Source organism: Cavia porcellus, unplaced genomic scaffold (genome assembly GCF_034190915.1).
Source record: "Cavia porcellus strain 051 isolate PalLab524CR breed Dunkin Hartley unplaced genomic scaffold, mCavPor4.1 scaffold_16, whole genome shotgun sequence".
In the NCBI taxonomy this organism is placed as follows: Eukaryota; Metazoa; Chordata; class Mammalia; order Rodentia; family Caviidae; genus Cavia; species Cavia porcellus.
In genome coordinates this window covers 50,216,714-50,237,702 of record NW_026947499.1, presented here as the reverse complement: position 1 = coordinate 50,237,702, position 20,989 = coordinate 50,216,714, and the positions used below count along the sequence as shown (strand labels likewise).

The 20,989-nt window shown below is 40.3% G+C and overlaps 1 protein-coding gene across 1 annotated transcript in view; it reads right to left on the bottom strand.

The window, feature by feature from the left end:
- The window catches only part of Otoa (otoancorin), a 75,365-nt gene extending 55,830 nt beyond the window's left edge, over positions 1-19,535 (bottom strand). Inside the window, exons 1-8 of the mRNA XM_003478198.4 lie at positions 19,445-19,535; positions 19,072-19,100; positions 18,949-18,979; positions 18,804-18,831; positions 17,296-17,383; positions 12,931-13,062; positions 8,919-9,154; positions 3,681-3,784 (exon numbers count right to left, since the gene is read on the bottom strand). Of these exons, the coding sequence (XP_003478246.2) occupies positions 3,681-3,784; positions 8,919-9,154; positions 12,931-13,062; positions 17,296-17,383; positions 18,804-18,831; positions 18,949-18,979; positions 19,072-19,100; positions 19,445-19,535 (739 nt within the window). The remainder of the gene's footprint in view (positions 1-3,680; positions 3,785-8,918; positions 9,155-12,930; positions 13,063-17,295; positions 17,384-18,803; positions 18,832-18,948; positions 18,980-19,071; positions 19,101-19,444) is intronic.
- Positions 19,536-20,989: the final 1,454 nt, after the last annotated feature.

Below are 20,989 nucleotides of genomic sequence, written 5' to 3'. Positions count from 1 at the left end.
CTCTCTGTCATTCTGTTCTGGCATTTCAAGTTCCCCGTTATGACATATCAGTGGGGCTTTAAGAACAATCTTGTCTAAGACCCAACTGCAAATGAGTTGGATGGCATTTGGGGCAAAGAAAAAGGGAGATTCTGGTGGGCACATGCCTCTAGGAGGCGAGGCAGGGAGAGGGCAAGTTAGAGGTCAGTGGAAGCAACATAGTGATCTAGCCAAACATGTCTCAAAACAAAAAACAAAATGCCTGGCAATGTAGTTTAATGTGAAGGCTCTGGGTTCAATTCCCTCTCCTGGGGTTGGGGAGAAGAAGAGGTGGAGGAGAAAGAGAAAGAGGAGGAATAAAAGGGAGAGGAAGAAGGAAAGAGGAGGGAAAGGAAGAGGAGAAAAGGAGAGAGAAAGGAGGAGAAGGGAAGGGAATGGAAAGGAAGGGAAGGGAAGGGAAGGAAAGGAAAGGAAAGGAAAGGAAAGGAAAGGAAAGGAAAGGAAAAAGAAAAGGAGAAGAGAAAAGAGCATGTAAAACAGTCACCTGTTTTACAAGAGATGTTTCAGGAGGTGTGGGCAGTGTCTGATGCTCCAGTGAGCTGGCGAAGTTGGCTTCACATGGGCTGATTCACAACAACCTCTGGGTGCCTCCCCAGCCAGGAATCAGATGTGTGCAGGGCACATGAGACTCTGGATATTTAATGGGGAAGAGGAACTACAAAATTCCCCAAGAACCATGCTGAGTTGTTCATATTTCTACTAATTATCAAGCATGAACTCTATTTCTGAAGACCAACAGTATCCAAGCTTGGGACATCTTTAGTAGCCAAAGTATTTCAAACTACCTCAAGGACCATCATAGAAAAAAACAATTTAAAGTTCAAATAGAATGAATTTTAATTCACTGAGTTTAATAATGAAAGTTACCATAGCAGAGTTCTAGAAGAAAAAAGTTTGCCTAATTAAATCATGGGAAGACTTAGGGAAGTGTAATAAAGATTTAGGGAAGTGTAGAGGTTGAGTGACTTTATCAGGGTTTCTCAGTATGAAAGTCAGATTCCTGGCAGCCACAGTTATAGGCAGAGGGATTTTCACTACGTACTTAAGACATTTGTTATTATGTTGTTTACAAATCTCAAAGTTTAATTCCAGGCAAGAGTATTAATTGACATTCCTTTTGCTGGAACCTTACTGACTTCCTTTATGCTTCTTCAACACACTAAGCTCATTCCATCCCAGAGCCTTTGTATTTCTTGGCCCCTCAACCAAGAATGTCCTTCCCCTAGAACTTCACATGACTGATTCCATCTCATCTTGGTCTTAATTCAAATGTCACCTACTTGAGATTCCTTAATCCAGTGTTGGCCAACTTTAGCCAAGAGCCAAACACAGTCCATGATCTGTTTTTCTACAGGCTAGAAAACAAGAATGGGGCTTTTTGTTTGTTATGGTTGGTAAGGATTTTATTTTTATTATAGTATGTTTCCAATACAAGATGATTACATTCACTGTAAGGAATTGGTACATGCACAGAACACATTTCAACTCCCTCTTCCCCTTCCCTCTGCTCAATTTTTACTCACTTTTTATTTTCCCAGTATCAGATTCATTGATTTACCCTCTTTTTTTTGGACTGGGGATCAAACTTACAACCTGTGCTTGCCAGGCAGGCACTTACGTCACTTAGCTAAATCCCAGGCCCCTATTTACCTTCTAAGATTTTATCAAGCTAATCATCATATATATATAGATTGAAAACCAGACTAATAGGCCAAAGGGTTTTCCTATTATTTTAATGGTTGGGGGAAAAATCAAAAGAATACTAATGTTACATTATATATGAAAATTATGTTCATTTCAAATTTCATTGAAACATTTTATTGGAACACAGCCCTGCCTGTTGTCTATCGCCCACAGCTGCTTTCAAAATGCAACATCAAACCCTATAAATATTTATTTAACTTTTAAATACCCTTTACAGAAAGTATTTGCCAAGCACTACTTTCAAACAGTAACCCTTCTTGCAGCAGCCATCTCTTTTATTCTTGTTATAGTTTGGATATAAAATGGCCCCCAAGGTCTCAGGAGTTTGGGAGGTGGCTGGATTATGGGGGCGCTATAACTGACTTGCTGTTCTGAGGTGACATCTTGTCAGCAGAGCTGAGTCACTGTGGGCAGGAGCTGAAAGGATGTATCTCCCTCCCTTTTTAGTCCCTCCCTTCTCACTCTGCTTCCTGACCAACATCACACACATCACATGCACAGCCTTCCCCCAGCATGTCACTCTGGCTCCCAGAAACCCGCTGACCATGGACTGAAACATGAGCCAAAGCAAACCTCTCCTCCTCTCAGTTATGAGTGTCAGTGTTATGTCTCAGTGCTGAGGAAGCCACTTAGACAATCCTGTTCGTAGCAGCTTCTCACATCTAGTTCTCTCTGCTCATCCTCTCTCTCTCCTTATTTAAAAATTTTCTCCATCTACCCTTCCCAATAAAACAATAGGTGCACGACAGCAGATATTTTATTTTCTTCTGTATCTCAGCAGCTGACACACAGTAGGGCACTTTTAAGTGTTTAAAAGTTTAATCTATTTACATGACTGACATTAAACCTTTAACAAGTGGAAAGGATCCAAGAAATTGCATTGCTAATCTACATATTCATATTTTTCCATGTTTTTCTAACTGTGATAAAATATACATAACATAAAGTTCAGTGTTTCGATACAATTTGTTCACTTTGGTGGCATTCAATAGAGTCCTTCCTCAGATCCACTGGGGTGTGGTTCCAGGACTCCTGCAGACACCAAAATCCTCAGCTCCTCTAGTGACTTGTTTAAACGGTATAGTGTTTGCAGGTAACCCACACACCTTTCCTCTATCCTCCAAATCATCTCTAAATTGGTCATAATACTGAACACAATAAAAATGTTTTAAATAGTTGTTCTGCTGCAATGTTTAGGGAATAATGACAAAAAATACCTGTACACATTCAGTACAGATGGAATTTTTTCAAGTATTTTCATTCATAGTTGGTCGAATCCACAGGTGTGAAATTCACAAGCAGAGAGTTGACTGTGTATCCCCTCTGTCGAACACCACTCCATCCATACCCAGAATTTCCTGCATCTTAACAAAATTGAAACTCTACCACCATTCCAAGTTCTCTTTTTATGAACTTCACTACACTAAGACATAGACTTTTAATACATATTTGTCAAATAAATAAATCCTGACCTATTTTCAATTTGGTTGCCATCAAGTTCAGAGCCCAGTGTCTGTGCATTATTGTCTAGATTTTCTAAACAAGTATCTCATCTCTGTTTAATACAGATATTTTTAGACTTTTTATATAGATAGTTTTATACCTTTTGTAGATATTTTATACCTTTTATATTTTATATATTTTATACTTATTTTGACCCTATTCCAACAGTTCTTAACCAAATCTAAGATGTCACTAAAAAAGTAGGACACATCATTAACTGTAAGATAGAGATACATCCTAATATCAGACATTTCAATATAGGAAGCATGTGCATGTGAAATGGGGTTTCATTCAGAAGCCACATCAAACTCTCTTGAATTGGGGAGGACAGCTGTAAAACTTACAAGAGAGACGAAATCAAAGCCCTGCTTCAGAGATCATGCATCGATTCTGAGTGTGCATTTCCCCCAAATGTGCCCCCAACACAGGCTCACCAGTGGCATTGGAGGATGTACGCAAGATCCCCGTCATCCAGGAGTAGACAGCTCTCTGAGCGTGAGCTGAGGTTTGATCATAGAGATCTTTGAATACTGCAGATCTGAAAATGCAAACAGAAGCATCCATTAATAACCCACAGGTGGGGGTTGCTCTAAAGGGGAGTCAGAGAGATAAATGGGCAAAAATCATCCTGTGCTGAGACCCTCCCTCCTCCTCTGCTAGCCATAGCTATTTTTCTCGCTTCTCTTCTTCCCCTTCACAGCTAAGCAAAGAGTAGTCTATACAAACTCCCTTTCCTCACCTCTTGGTCCTTTTTTGTTTTTGTAACAAAACAACTTCATTGACATATAATTTACATACCCCATAATTTACCCACTTACAGTGTACAATTCAGTGGTTTCCAGTTTTTTCTCAAAGTTATATAATCATCATCCTTAACTAGTTTAGACTGCTTTAAGCACTTCGAAAAGAAATGTCGTATCTTCGGCTTTCACACCCTCCACCCTCAGTCTTCCCAAATCTCAGAAACCAGTAATGTACTTCTTATTACAGACTTGCCAATTTTGAATACTTCCTATAAAAGGATTAACAAATATATTATGTGTCTGGCTTCTTGCACTTGGCATGATGTTTTCTTTCTTTTAGAGTTTTTGTTCTTGTTTTGTTTTTGCTTTAAGGTAAGGTTTCGCTATTAAGCCCAGGCTGGCCTTGAATTCACAGTGCATGTACTCAAGCTGGCCCCAAATTCATCTTTCTGCCTCAGCCTCCCAAATACAGGGATATATGCATAGATCACCACTCTCACTTGGCATGTTTTCAAGGTTCATGCATGTCACAGCACTTATCAACCCTTTTTTATTCTTTTTAAAGAGCACTGGGGAAAGATGTACATCTAAAAAAAAGTTAGCATCATTAAAGAAAAAGCTTCCCAATTGCAAAAATGCTGGCTCTTTATTTCCTATTAGTGTCACCTAACACGAGTTATTTAGTCTCTGTGCCTGCTTTCTTGTCTGAAAAATGAATATGGACTTAATGGCATCACCTTTATAAGAAGAAGAGAGATGGCAGGGGAGAGTGGGAAAGACACCAAACCAGGGTTCAGGAGACCTAGATTTAGGTCAGATTAGGTCAAATCTCGTGAGACTAATGCCCCTGTACTCCAGAGAGACTAGTCCAGAGCATTCTTTACCCCTTCTACCACATGAAGAAAGCAAGGAAATGCCTTCTGTGAACAGAAAGCAGGTACTCATGTGACACCACACCTACCACACCTTGTTCCTGCACATCTCAGCCTCCAGAACTGAGAGAAATAGATGTTTTGCTGTTTAAGCCACCAAGACTATGGTATTTTTATGATAGCAACTCAAACTGATTAAGATACGTAAGTAAGCATCCAATCTATCTAGAATTTAGAGACACTTTGTTTCCTATATGTATTTTATGATTACTTTTTCCAGTTCCAAAACAAAAAAAAAACAAAGTAAAAAACCTATTACCACTTTTGCTTAAAATAATAGATACTGATTTCTCATTTATGATAATATTACACTTACATGCGTGACTGTGCATGTGTAAATGCGTGTGTGTGTTACTGGCAATTCACCCATCACACTGATTATGTCCCCAACCACCTTATTTTTTATTCTAAGATAAGGTCTCACTAAGTTTCTAGATTGCCCAAGCTCGAGATCAGTCCTGCTGCCTCGGCCTTCCAGAATGCTACGATTACAACTGTGCACCACCTCACTCAGTTCAAATTTACTTTTAAAATAAATATTTTTAAGTAAAAAAGGTGAGTTGATAAAACAAAAAAACAAGAAATAAATCATGGTCTAAACGGAGGACAGATGGCAAAAGCTGTGAGGGTGTTGCCTGGCTGAATCTGTTTTAATCAGTGTCTCCCAACTCTACAGACTGTATCCCAGTACATCAGGTTAAATTTCCTGAAAAGGGGCACTAAGGGGTGCATAACGCTCACATTTATTATTTATAGAATATTTCTATTTGTTTTAATCTTATGAGTTTTATCATTCAGTGTGTACTTAACAGGACAATAAAATATCAATAAAATAAAATACTAAACTTCAATATACACTAATGGTTTAGAATAAATTTCAACATCAACTCTGTTTATCAAATCTAAAAAGTAACAAATAAATTCATATATGAACCACAACAAAAATACAAATAAGTCTACAATGAAAATAATCTTTACTTCAATTAGCACATCTAAGGTTTCACCCTCACTGAGCAATACTTTGATACTTAAGCACACATGTGTTTTGTTTTCCTGTCCTTTTTTTTTTTTTTTTTTTTTTTTTTTGTAGCACATACTTGACATCTTGCTGGTCTTGCTGTTTTGTTAGGAGGTTCTTGTGATGTTTCACTTGTCTGTGCACAGAATTCTGCTCCAGACTTGTTTTGTTTTTGTTTTTGTTTTTGTTTTTGGAGACAAGGTATCACTATGTAATCCAGTCTAGCCTTGAACTCACAATGTAGCACCGGCTGAACTTGAAATCACTGGATCCTCCTGCCTCAGGCTCCCGACTTCTGGGTTTATAGGCTTGAGTGGGCACCACATCCAGCTTCACAATCAATCTTATCATCACTGTGTAACACTGACAGTATCAGCATTACTCTGTTTTTCTTTGCCATTTACAAGGCCCATGTTATGTCTTTCTGAAATCCAGATTGTACTATACATTTCTGTATTGTGAAGTTGCAACATTTTTTTCTGGTAATCTCCCCTTTGTTTTTTATTTGTTTGTTTATTTGTTCATTTAGAATTTCAAAACAAAATAATAGAAAGTTAACATAGTTAATATATTACATATTGTTATCTTCAAAGCAGTTGTTCATATTATAAGATTTAAGCATAAAATAATGATCAAATAACAGTGAAAACACAACTGTTCTTTTTGGTGAACTAACAGATTAATAGTATAGGTATCTGTCATATATATATACATATATATATATATACACACACACATATATATTTGTATACATATATACATATAATCTTTTCCCTTTTTTCTTTTCTCCTTTCCCCATCCCAGTTGTTGTTTTCTTTTAACACTTTCCCTTTCATTTTCACAGTATCTATTGTAGATTTTAGATCTTATTTACTCTTTCAGGTTTCTTTTACACTAGGGAGACAATACGATTTATATATATACATGAAAGTCTGATTTACTTCACTTACAAGCATGGTTTCAAGTGCCACACATTTACCATTAAAAGCCTCAAGTTTATTCTTCTTTATCACTGAGAAATACTCCACTGTATAAAAATACCACATCTTTTTTATATATTCTGTGGTTGATGGGCATTTGAGTTGCTTCCAAGATTTAGCTACTGTGCTGCAATAAATATGGTGCACATATATTACTGTGGCATGATATTTTCAATTCTTCTGGGAAAATACCCAGAAAGGAAACAGCTTGATTGAATGGGACCGTCAATCCTAGTTTTTTGAGGAATCTCCACACTGATTTCCACAGTGGTTGTACCAGTCTACACCCCTACCAACAGTGGAGATAAGTTCCTTTACTGGAGAGAGGGGGTACCAAGGTCAAATTCATGACCTCACGCTTGCCAGGCAGGCACTTAACACCACTGAACTAAGTTCCCAGCCCTTGGGTTCCTTTTTCCCCACAGCCCTGCCAACATTTGTTATTGGTTGATTTCTTGCTGGCAGCCATTGTTTCTGGAGTGAGGTGGAATCTCAGTGTTGTTTTAATTTGCATTTCTTGATTTCTTGAGAATAGCTCCTGTGCTGGTTAACTGTTAGCAAATGTAACATCAATCGGTAACGAGTTAACCAAATATGATATTTCAGGTACTTTTTCCCCTCTCCTTATTTTTTGAAATAGGTGCAAGAAGTCTGTTCATAACCTCACATGGTTTGTTACTACATAAAGACCTGATGGCGAAGTTCCAAAATAAATTTCTCAATTCAAGGTGTGAAATGTCTTTCCGCCTACCAGGGCGTATATTTTTATACTATATTTGGAAAGTTTATTTGGCATATATTGCTGAAAGCTGCAACAACCATGAAATGATGCAAGTTGTTCACCAACTGTCATGGATCTGAACGGTGTGTAATTGTTTAACAGTTCAAAACAAAGCTTTCAAAAATGAGCGAATAGCAGTCAAACTGTCGGATTTTTTCTTTTTTTGGTGGGCTTTTTTTGTCATCAAAACATAGACAATTTTGAAGGACACCAAATCTCTTGAGTGTCTTTGTTCTAAAAATTTCAGTGCCACATCTGTAACTTCTCCATAAATCCTTTAATTCTGATGATTAAAATGATAAAGTCCTGCTATACAGGCTTTTAGTTCAGAGAGTGAGGTGTCGGGATACATATGTTTTGAGTGTTACTATTCATACGTATAGAATGTTTAAATTGCATTTCATTATTCGTGTATTTCACAGCATCTTGTAGCATATTATCTGTCACAAACAACTTCCAACATTGAATTGCAGGGTTGATATTCCATCCAACAGTTTTCACCTCTGACAGGAACCTAATAACATTTTCCAACCTACATCTAATGTTGGATCATTTAGGTGTACGTGATCATTTTGTAGCGTTTCAACTGGTCAAATGTTTATTTACATTACTGTTTTCTTCCTCATCTGAATCAGTCTTCATTCCCTACTTCTCTATCTGTCATATCTTGCTCCATCTCACTGTCACAACTTCTTTGGCTTCCATAATCCAAGTCATCATCTGTAGCTGAGTCACCTGATGACTCCTTTCAACCACCTCCAATAGTTGAAAGGGCAGATTTTTTTGTGACATTGTTTGGAGTTGGGCTAACCCTACAAGAAAAATCAAAAGAAGACATTCAATAAAACAAATTATAAATGCATAGAAAGGTAACACTGAGTGTGAAGTGGGTAAAAACTCACCTGTGCTTACACTGATACACATGTATACACCTTGCCATCCGTCCACCACATAGGTGAACACAAAGATCGCTTCCTGTATTCCCCCAGTGCGGCTACTGAGACAACATACTGTTATGGTAAAATAAATATTATCATTAGGAAAATACGGTACGGGTGACTGTTATTCAACAAGAGGAACCAAGAGTAAGCTTTTCCAGAAAGTGTATACCAGCCTGTGCCCTATCTGGTCTCTCTTCCAGGTGTCACCTCCTGGAATGGTCATGGCAGCCCTGAGGAGCAACAGCACAGAAGTAAGTGGATGGGAGGAAGCACTCACAGGTTCCTAAATGCATCCACATGCAGGCGCTGGGGCAGCCACTCGGTGACATCTGGCTGGAGAAAATGGCCTGAGGACCCCCTCAGCAGCCTGCCCAGGATCTCCACACACTCCAGGGAACTCAGCAGCTGGAAACACCTCTCCAGTGTGACGAGAAAGAGGCTGCGGTTCACACCAGGACTCTGCAAAGCTTGTTCCTGTATCTGCCTCAAGTCAATGACAATGTCCTTCAGGTCCTAAAGGAATAAGAGAAACCAGTGTCACTTTGTGAGTCTCCTTTCCATTCATAAGTCCTAGGAGGGACCACATACTGTGGCAGGGTACAATTCAGGATCATTGTTGAATACCATGCCCTTTTAAATATCAGTCTTTTTTCATCTTATATTTTAAGATGGGGCCTACATTAAATGCTGAAGTTACCCAGGCTAGGACTCTAATTTGTGATCTTCCTGGTTCAGTTTCCCAAAGTGCCAAGATATGAAATCTTCTAGAACTTTCTGTCACCTTGGGACAAAGGTCTTTACCAGCTCCATCTACCCTAGATAACTTCTCATTCTCTAGATGCACCTTGACCATCAAACCTGAGGCCCTTAGTCTACCTGAAATTCTCACCACTCCCTCTTCTCCTACTGAAATCCAGTTCATCTTTAAGGCTCATCTTAACCATCACCTCCATGAAGTCTCTTCTGTTCTTCTCTGATTTCCTAAAGATGCTTGTGAACCTGCCTTTTCTCTACACCCATGGTTCTCAATTCTTACTGCAAATCAGAGTCACCTGGGGAGTTTTAAAGAGTACTGCTCTCCATGCCACTACTTAAGGTCTGATTCAATTGGTTGGGGGGAGAGCGCAGACAGGCATCTGATTCTATTGTTATCCAAGGTTGAGCCAGGGAAGTCCTGAGGCCCAAACCATGTGGATGGTGGTGTACCTGCTACCTAGAAGGCAATGAAAAATAGCCAGTTCAAATGAAGGATGGATCATGTGAGCCACAAGGTTTAGTCACAATCTGATTGATCTCTCTGTTCTTCACCCTATGCACCCTCCAGTAATAGCCAAAGATCATGTGCATCACCTCATTTAATTCTCATGACAATCCTTTAAGATAAGCTCCTTAGGTACTAGGGTCAGGCATTCCTAGGTTCAAATTCCAGAGCCCTCACATTTTCTATGTGTGTTCTTGAGAAAACTGTAAAAGGTCTCAGCTTCCTCTTCTATACAGTGGAGATAAAAGCATAACCCACCTCCTAGATTTGTAAAAGACTTGAACAAGACAATGAATGTCAATTGCCTGGTACCTGGTAATCCTCGACCAACATCCCATGCTACCATTATCTCAGCATCACAGGTGACAAAAACAAAACAATACGCAACAGGCTCAAACATACCCACAACTGAGATCCTAGGTATGTATTTGAACTCAACCCCATGATTTAATCCTGACCAAGTGTCTTCTAATTTCATCATTAGCTAATGGTGGCTAAACAGTTAAGACTTGTCCACCTGCTTAGGGGCCAATGGAGATTTTTGAGGGTGAGGTCCCGAGTAAAAGAATGCACATGTGCAAGACATCAGCAACAGCAGGGGGCAGCATGAAGCAGAACACAAGAGTGCAAGAGCAAGAGCTGCCTGCATCCTTACTGTGTAATTCTTATACAGGTTGTTATCTCATATTTACATCCTTTCATAATGCCAAAACAAGCACATATGTGTTTACCTGTGCTAAGTCATGGTTATATAACTGTGTCCCACCATGTGCCTGAGCTAGACAACTGGGCTCATGTTATCAGGTGTCCTTAGATGTCCCTGAGTTCTGCAGCAGTCTGAGTGCTTCCCCAAAAGACTGCACTTAGAGGTCCTTAAACAGGGACCTGTGGCTAGAACTTAGGGCATCTGTGAAGACTGGAAGAAATTGCATAGTCATTTTTCCTACACTGAGCTGACATGTAGCATTTCCTTCTGGGATGAAGACAGGCAGCAAGGAACCCCAGTTGGAGCAGAATCTTTGACTTAGTCACCAGTCAAACTCACAGTCACTTTCAAAATGCATTACATTTATTGCAGAAATCTTGCAATCTTGTTCATTCAATACTTTCTCAAAACTAGAGGTTATTAGAAGTGCTGCTAAATTGCTTTACTTAATGAGTTAAAGAATCCCATAAATTACTCTTCCCAAATGTGCTTGTTTTAAATATTTTGATCAATGTTTTCAATTTAGTTGGCTTACTGTGTAATCTTTCATATTTTAATTAATAGATTTTAAAAAACCTTATTTGGCTGGGCATGACAGCACATGCCTGTAATCCTGCACTCAAGAGGCTGCGGCAGGAAAATCGCTGTGAGTTCAAGGCCAGCCTGGGCTACCCAGGGAGTAAATCCACCTGAACTATGCAAAAACAAATGAACAAACAAAAAACTGTCCCAAAAAACCCCAAACTAAAATAAAAACAAAATGTGACTTGGAAAAAGAGCCCACAAGCTTTATCAGGTGCCATCAGAGCTTATAGCTAGAGTCAGAAGCGCAGTTTTCAAACCTCAGATTTATTTCCAAGATGTGTCACCTGGAGTTACTTCATCAGCCTCTCCATGTCTTAGTTTCCCCAATACTGAAATACTAAGATTTCTGTTCATCTTCTTTCCAAGGGTTCTGAAGAAGATTCAATGAGTCTATACATATTAAATCCTTGGAACAGTGATCAGCAAGCTATTTGTCCCAAAGGTCAAAATTAGCCCACTGCCTGCTTTTGTAAATAAAGTTTTATTGGAACACATTCATGCCCATTCATCTATTGCCAAGGATCTAGGTTTCATGCTGCAATGACAGAGATAAGTGTGACAGAGACTGTATGAACTACAAACCCTTAAATATGTACTACCCGGTCCCTTAAAAAAGTTTGATGATTATTTCATTAGAATAATGCCTCACACACACTAAAGATTCAACAAACTTTAACCAATATCATTTTGATAGCCCATGTGCCCATTTTTGCCATATTTTTTCACTGCTTTTACTATGACATACCTCATATTTTTCTAACATGAGTCCTTCTTTGAAAATCTTAATTCACTGCAAAAATTACATTCCTACCAAACTGGTTTGATATATCCTTTATATATAAAAATGTAGATATACAGATATATAGATATAGATATTTGGCACCGGGGATCAAACAATCTCACACTTGCCAGGCAGGCACTTATACCACTGAGCTAAATCCCCAGCCCTATATTTTAATAACAGACATTAAAGTGCATACATGATTATGGGATGGGTATGTAGCTCAATGGTGGAGAGCCTGCCCGGCATGCATGAGGCCCTGCACTGTAATCAATCAATCAATAATTGTCAAAATGTTTAAATGGTTCATTTCCTTTTGGAAAACACTGTTTCATAGTAAACTGCCTGCAGTAAAGAAAATGCTAAGCTCCCCAGAACTCTCTGAGTCTCAGAGGGCTTGCTCTGTGATGACGTCATGTCACTCAGCTTATTTTGTGGAAATGATCTGTTTCTGCTTTTTGTCTGCACTCCAGACACTAAACTCCCTGAGAGTGGGGGCAGTCTTTTATCTCTGTATCTACTGGGGCATTGCAATTTTTCATATATGTTTATTAAGCAAAACTATTAGGCCAAGTGTGGTGGTACACACCTGTAATCCCAGCATTTGGGAGACTGAGGCAGAGGACTGCTTTGAGTTCAAGGCCATCCTGAACTACAAAGTGAGTTCAAGGCCATCCTGAGCTATGTAGTAAGAACTTTTCTCAAAATAAATAAATAAATACTATTAGATCTTTATGCCCTCTCATGTCCTAGAAGCCACAAGAATACAAATTATAAGGCTCTTAACTTGAACTGTGGAAAAAGGAAGGAAGGAAACCTAGGTCCTTAAGTTCCTGGTGGGTTAAAGGAAGAAGAAAGTGAGAAATAAAAGACAAAGGACTGGATAAGCTCAATTTGATTCAATTCAGCGAGCACCAACTGGCCCTGACTTCTGCTTAGAGGGGCCGAGAACTCACCAAGTGATCCTGCTTATCTTCTAAGAGGCATTTCATGGCAGTGCGGAACTGCTGAGCATCAGTGCTTCTGAGGTCTGCCAGTAGCTTCTGCGGCTGGTACAGTCGCTGCTGCAGATGATTTTCCATGGCTGCCTGGATATGAGATGACACAGAAGGACCAGAGCGCTTGGTCAGCACCATGGCCAGCTGCTTGGCTTGTCTCCCACTAGTTCCCTGCAGAGTCCACACACCAAGAGTCTGCAAATGGGTTTGGTGTGGCCAATTTCAAAATTTTGAAGTAGCTGTCAATGATGAAGAGTCAGAAAATTCTTTCAAAAATCCAAATTTCCAACTTCAGCTTGAAAATGCAAAGATTGGGCAGCATTAGGTATGCATCCCTTTTCTGATGACCACCAATAGGCCAGGGGGTGGCTCCTTCCTCACCATACACTTAGCCAGCCTGATTTCCCCACTACATTGCCCATTTGGTCCCTTCAGGTAATTGAGGTTGGTCTCACACCAGGACATTGAGCACCCCAGATGTGCTGCTGTTCTAAATCAAGCTATAAACCAAGGAGCAAAATTTATGTACAAGAACAAACTAACTGTCCATGACGTTGCCTCCAGAGCGAGGAGAGAGACCACCAACATCATCTAAAAGAGATTCCCTCTGTTGTCAGGGGAATTCTTTTCTAAGTCTTCCTAAAACAGAAGTGCTCTAGGAAGACAGTATTTGTAGGTAAGAAGTGCACACTAAAGCCAGACAACACAGGCAGATCTCCACCATGACACTTCCTAGCTGTGTGGCTTTGGGTAAGCCACTTAAGTAGGATTGAGAAGTAAAGTAAAGTACAAGGTGCTCATTTAAATTTGAATTTGAATATAAAATCATATTTTAGTACCAGTATGTCCCAAAAGTTGCACAGACTATACTTAAAATTTTTAAATGTATTTATTTTTTTACCTGAAATTCTAACTTAACTGAAAATGCTGTATTTTTAGTTGTTAAATCAGCAACATTACCTGTGGGCTACATTTTTCTCAGTTGAAAAATAGAGATCATAGCAAGATTTATGATGTAGGATTGTTGTGAGGTTTAAGTGCATAAAGTATGTGCCTAGCACACAATAAGCACTCAACAATGACAGCCAGTTTTATCTAATCTGAATGAAAGACCAATGACTTACTTACTGTTTCTCCCCTTAGAATAAAAGTCCCACAGAGAGTATCGTGATTATTTTGTTCTCCAACAAGGTCCCAGTGTCAAGATCTGTGACTGGTAGAAAGCCAATGCTAAGTAGACTGTGAATGAATAAATGAGCATGTACATAGGAAGAAGAAATAGTACATACTGTTATGATTTGGATAAAATAAATGCCCTCAAAAAGGCTTCCATGTTCCATGTTACTTCCTTTTGGAAGGTCAATGGACCATGGGACTCCAACCTCATCAGTGGATTAAGACATTAATCCATTGGTGAGTGTGTAGCTGAATGGGCTGTTAGGAGGTGAAGCATAATTGGAAGATGTAGGTCACTAGAGTGTGCGTTTGAAAGGTATATCTTTACTCTGGTTCTCATCCTTCCCTTCTGGCTAAAATGAGGTGAGCCCCTTTCCTTCACCACATCCATCTCCAACAGTGTTTACGCCTCACTGCAGGCCTAAAAGCACTAAAAGCAATGGAACCAGCTGACAATGGACTGAAACCGCTGAAGCCATGAGCCAAAATAAATCACAGCTTCTTTTAGCTGACTTTTCCTGGGTATTTTATCATGGCAATGGAAACCCAACATATATATCTACCAAAATAGATGCATCTCATGAGAAATATTACTGGCAGAGAAAGCAGCAAAGGTTAATTTTCTTCAGGTTGCTGTGACTGATAAAAACAGATGCCAGCAAACCCCCGCCCCCATCTCTCAGGAGCTATTTCTATTCTCCATTCCTTTCCCCCAATAAATTTTCTTACTCTTAACTCCCATTGTCTCTTAGAATTCATTCTTCGACTTTGGAGAACATGAATTCATTGTATCTGACACCTAGCATTTCCCTGTATCATCTTGGAGGCCCCGCTAAGATATTTGGAAGGTGTTTGGAGATTAAAACTAGAAAGGTAACTGGGCTAAGAAGTCAGCCAATATTTTGACCCTGGTCCTCCCAATTCAGTGAGAACCCAGGACATGAGGGAACCTTTCTCACAGGATCCTACAACTTTAAGGCTTCCAAACTCTATGTGACCGTGCAGATGGAACCAGTGACCAATGTGCCAGACTACTTTTACAGGGATACACTAGATCAGCCTTGTAAAGGAAGTTCATAATTGCTAAACCTGTAACTGCCAAGGCCCATTAGATCAGCTCTCTGGAGAAGGCCCCTGACTGTGGACTCCATCTACCAACCCTTCTCAGCTCAAGCAGCTAGATGGAAGTTACATCCCTTCTCCCCTAACAGCAGTTAGGCATACCTCTTCAGGGGGGGAAATTTTTTGCAGTATTATAATTTTGTTACTGATTACTGTAATGCAAAAATAGCCAAATATAGGAAATTCACTAATTGCAAGAGAGACTGAGAAAGGGAGATAGCGAGAAACAGAACAATGTAGGAACATAATAAAAGTAACCTAAGGGCCTGGATATATGTTTCCAAAAGATGGGACCCACTTCTCTTGTGTTGTCATCAGGAGGCATCAAGTACCTTTTGGTTTTTTATTGTTGTTGTTTTGCTTTGGTTTTTGTCTCTGTAGTGGGGACTGAATCCACAGATGCTCTCCCACTGCAATACATCCCCACATCTTTTAAATTGTATTTTGAGACAGTCTCACTAAGTTGCCTTCGCTGTCTTCAGATAAAGCAGCAGGCAGTAGTCATGTGTCACTTCACCCGGCCATAAACACTTCCCGATCTGAAAGTTTGTGGAGTGTCTGGTCAAGGAGCCCTTTGTGACCTAAAGCCCTCCAGCCAAATAGGCTTGGCAGGAAACTATTAGAAGGGGGATATTAAAAACAGCTAAACAGAAATCTAGTAGGCAGTCAGACAGGGCTGGGCACTCCAGGAAGTCAGAAGATGACAATGCATCAAAACTGTGGCTGGAGGCATATTTAAACTAGATAATAGTTTTTAAATACTATTTCTTCAAATGTGTGTGCTATTGACAGTTATGCCAATCTGTCCTTCACCACAGTCTTCAGCACTCTCAGGGTGATATCCACTGCCACCTATCAACATTGTTATGCTTGTTATTTCCTTTATAGTTAATGTTAGAGGCAAAGAAGAATACTTCTTGGATCCGTGATTGAAAGCCACTTCCCTGGCTGTAGTTTGAATGTGGTCTGGGCCGCCCTCCCACAAAGCATCATGTATTATAAGGGTGGCCCCTCGTGTGGCAGCACTAAGAGCTGATGAAACCTTTAAGAGGTAGGGCCTAGTGGGATGTCATAGGGTCACTGACTTTGGAAGGAATTGATGTAGTTCATATGGGAGCCGGTTAGCTCTCATGTTATAAAAGGTTTGTTATAAGTTTGAACCTGAACTTTAAATTGTGCTCTTGCTTCCTGTCTTAACATGTGACCTCTCCCTCTCACATTCAAATCCACCATTGTTAGGTCACACAGCCAAGGGAGCCCTCAGTGCGATGAATGACTTCTCACCACTATGCTGTCTGGACTGTTAGCCTCTGAAACTGTAAACTAAATAAACTTCTTTTCTCTATAACTATACATCCCAGATATTTTGTCACAGTAATAGAAAACTGAAAAATACATTCCTTTCTTCTTTTTATCTACAGAAGTCCTCAAGTTTCAGTTGTGTGCATGGCTTCTTTGCAGTAAGCTGTGACCATGGCATGTAAGCCAATGCAATATGAACAGAAGGAATTGTGTAACTTTCAAGTTACAGCCTCAGTCTAAAAGATACTCATGCTTCACTTCCTCTTCCCACCTCCCTCTTCTGGGTTGAAGGGCAGATGTATTTCTTCCACCATGGGGGTAACAAGTTCTACAGAATAACAGATCAAAAAGAGACAAAAGACACTCAGGCTCCTGGGTAGTCTTTTGAAAGAGAGCTGCCTTTTCTTTCTGGGTCTCCCAGTTAGCTCTGCAGGGTTGTATGAAAAAGAAATAAACTAAAGTCCACATTACAACAGCTCTGGGGTCTCTTGGTTACAGCAGATTAGTCTATGCCTTACTATATACCATGTCTCCATCAAAAGTAAGAAAATGAGAGACAGAAGATCTTGTATTATTTTTCAAGAAAAAATGGACAGAATATTTTTATTTGTGGAAGTGCACACTGTGTCTATACCTGGCATACTTCTTCCACTTTCCTGACCCCTGGGTTTGCGATCCATGAGCACTGACAGTAGAAAGTGCAGATGGTTCTCCAATACACACCTGCAGGCTGGGAAGGGTGTAGGCAACATTCCGGGAATTCAGGTAGTCCAGGACTTGGTAGGACAGGTCAGTCGTCCACCCATGGGCACTTCAGTGAAAGACAGATGGGAGAAAGTTATGATGACAACTTCCCCTACATGGAGCACTACACTAGTTGTGTGCCCAGGGTCCTAGCTGAGAGGATAGAAAAATGGCCTAGATGCTAGGAACTCTGCACTTGGAACAAGAAGCCACATTAACCTAGAACAGAGGTTGGGGGAATTTCCAATTCAAGAATCTGCTTGGATCCCATTGTCTCAAAATGATTATCAATTTCTGAGCCGTGCACAGTATTCTGATTCCCATAACAATCCAGGTGGACTGTTTATAGTTGAACAAATTGGATTGTAAATGTAATCCTCCCTATATTATGTGTAAAAAGCAGAAGCTGAGATATCCCACAGGCTGTGTAATTGAGAATGGGCTCCAAATTTGGATTTGAATCCTGACTCTAACTCTTAGCCGCATAGACTCAGGCAATTTGCAGATTGTTCTAGTGCTTTATTTCCCTTTTATGAAATATGGCAAACAATTGCAAGGATTCAAAAGTGGATGGAAAGCACTTCAAAACAGTGCCCAATACCTAATCAATATGTACAAGTAATCTTTTGTTGCTGTTGTCACTGTTATTTTAGTGCTGGGATTAGAACCCAAAACCTTGTCCATGCCAAGCATACACCTATCCCTGAGCTACACTCCAAGATCTACAAATAAGTTTATGTGATCCCACATTTGTTACATATAAATACATGATTGAATGGGATAAATAAGTAATTCAGCCTGAGAAAATACACCAAAACTACCAACAGGAGTTCTGTTAAGAAGAAAAACATTCACAGAGGTCTTGCACTTCAACATAACTGAGTGTCCTTGTCATGGGACTCCAAGGCCCCATTTCTTCTCCTTTGTTATAACAATTCTATTACTACAATAGGATTATGTATTTACAATAGGATAAAATAACCCTATTTTTGGTTAATGTCAGCCATGCCTGGTCCCAGGAGTCATATCCTGAGCACCTACCACAGACCTGTGGGCAGCACACAGCAGGACAGTGGAAGGAACAGGCAAGCTCTGGAACCAGGTTCTGGATGAAGTCTCATCCCAGCTTCACCACTTTCCAGCTGTGTGGCCTCCATTCAACCTCCCCGAGCCCCAGTTCCACTATTGTGTGCAATGAGATAACAACCAGACCTACCTTGCAGACCACTTGTGTGAATTACGTGTGTTGCTGTGCACCAAGCACTGGGAATAGTGCCTGCTGTGTTATAAGCATTGCAAAATTTTTGACTTTTACTCTAATGCAGAGAAGGAATGAATGTTTCCTAAACCATAATGTCAATTCTACACTTGTGCACTGATTGATATTTTCTATAATGAACATGTATTACTTCCTACAATTAACATACTTTTAAAAATTATTATTCAAAATCTATCCCATCCCTTCCCTCCCCTCTAGGGCAAGTTACCTTTGAAACTGTATAAGATCCAGAAATGCTACAATGGGAATAAAATGAAAAGACAACTTTAAAGGAACCATTCCAGAGAGATCACAGTTGCATTCTGTATGAAATTTGTAAAAGATGCAAGGTGGGAACACAGTGGGTACATTACCATTCAGATAGCTTCCCTCTATTATTTCTTCCTAAAAGGCAAAGAGATAACATCAGGTATAACATTCAAAAGTTAGTAGTGCCATTGGAGGGAATTTTGATTAGAAGTAAATGAAACACTCACCGCCATTTTTTGCAACAATGGATCCAAATCTGTAAGAAAGCCATTGAATGTATAATCAGAATTGAACTGTGTGACTTTCAAAAATACAAATATGCATGAGAAGAGCCCCCCGAAAAGTCACTCATAAAGGAAATGTTTAGTGAATTTTAATTTTACCTGCACCAAATGTGAGAAAACTCCGGTTTGAAAAACACTTTTAGAATAACCCTGAAAATCCTACACGTCTACCACTTCTCACCACCAGCCCACACACACATTCACCAATGCACACATGAGTACACCTCAAAATTCCTGAAGGCCTAAACTGATCTACCCCACTACATTCCCTAACACGCATGGAAACTGTGGGAGGGATTCCTCCCTCAGGACTTACCCTGCCTGGAATTTGAAGTTTTCTGACCTGCCACTCCATGGCTCAGGAAAAGGACCAGGAAAAGGGAGCGTGTCCTAGGTTCCTGAGACATTCTCCTGCAGTTAATCCAAGTGTAGAAGTGGCTCAGGTTTGTTTTGTTACAAGGTTAAGAACATTCAAAAGACAAAAGGGAGTATGGATACCCAGAGTTCCTTAAGTTTTCTAAAAAATAATTTTAAAATTCCAACTACTTTACTCCATTGAGCCCCCTGTCCTAGCCTGACATATTCATCTCTCTCCTTAATGACTACAATGGCCTATTTATATTCTACCACCTGTCTCTGTTCCACGGATGCCAGTGGAGAGGAGTGGTTACAAGACAGACACTCTTATATCTCCTATGAGATTTATATCCAGAATATTAAAAAACCCTTATAATTAAAAAGAAAAGCAAGTCAATGAAAGAAAAGATATAAAGGTAAACTTCTTTAAAATAAATATACAATTGTCTAGTAATCACACAAAGGATTATTACAGCATTAGTTACAAGAGCACACAAATTAAACCACAGTGAGACCACTAAAAGCTCGCTAGAATGGCTAAAACTTAGAGTGACAATATGCCTTCCAGAATGATGGTGGAGGGGTGGACAGCAAAGAAAGAGCCCCTGTGAGACTCGGTTGTCCAGATGCTGCAATATAGCATCAGGAGGAAGAGAGTAAGGATCAAAGTGGGTCCCTGGCACGCAGGAAGGATCTGAAGAACTAAAGCTCACAGGAAGGTGAAGAGAAAGACTTCAATCAATGTAGTATGCACTGCTTTCTCCCTGAGCCCTGATTCATTTCATGGAAGAGAAAGCTTGAACCTGCAGATACATGGTGACTACTGGCAACCTCAGAGGTCACCAGGGAGAAACGCTCCTGTGGAATGGAGCAGTCAACACAGCAGATTACACTGATTGGTGGGTTATTTGGGTTCAGAAGACACCCAGGAGAGGTCAGTTGGGTGATAGCCACCTTGGAGAGGGGCCAGCTGAGCTCAAAACTCAGAACAACTGCAGGATGGCGCCCTCTAGTGTCTCCCAGTCAAGGTGAGGCTGCAGAACTCAACTCAGCAGGAGGTCCGTGATAGAACTGTGGGGGGAGGAGGACCTGCGGGGCTGAAAAGATAAGAAGTATGAAATATAAATGACCTTTATTTTGAGAATGCGGGGAGAGACACTCCCGGCTCCCTGGGGCATGGCATCTCCACCCCAGGCCAGCGATCTCTCCGTGGAACACGTGGAGTGAGGGACATAAGTAGCCTAGGCCTGGGGTGGAACCCAAGGGGGCATTAGGGATGCACAGGTAGCCCATTGGTCTTAGTTTGGCGCCAGAGGTAATTCCTAAGGGTGGGGGAGATAGGAGCTTCCAGGCTTTACCGGCTACAGTATCCGGCCTGGGCCAAAACCCTTTCAGTCAGGGAGCCCAGTTCAAGGGCCCAGCCTGAACTTCAGTGAAAACGAAAGGTGTAGGCTTCCTGGGATTATCCACTACCCCGCCTTAAAGCTATGGCTGGTTTACTGAG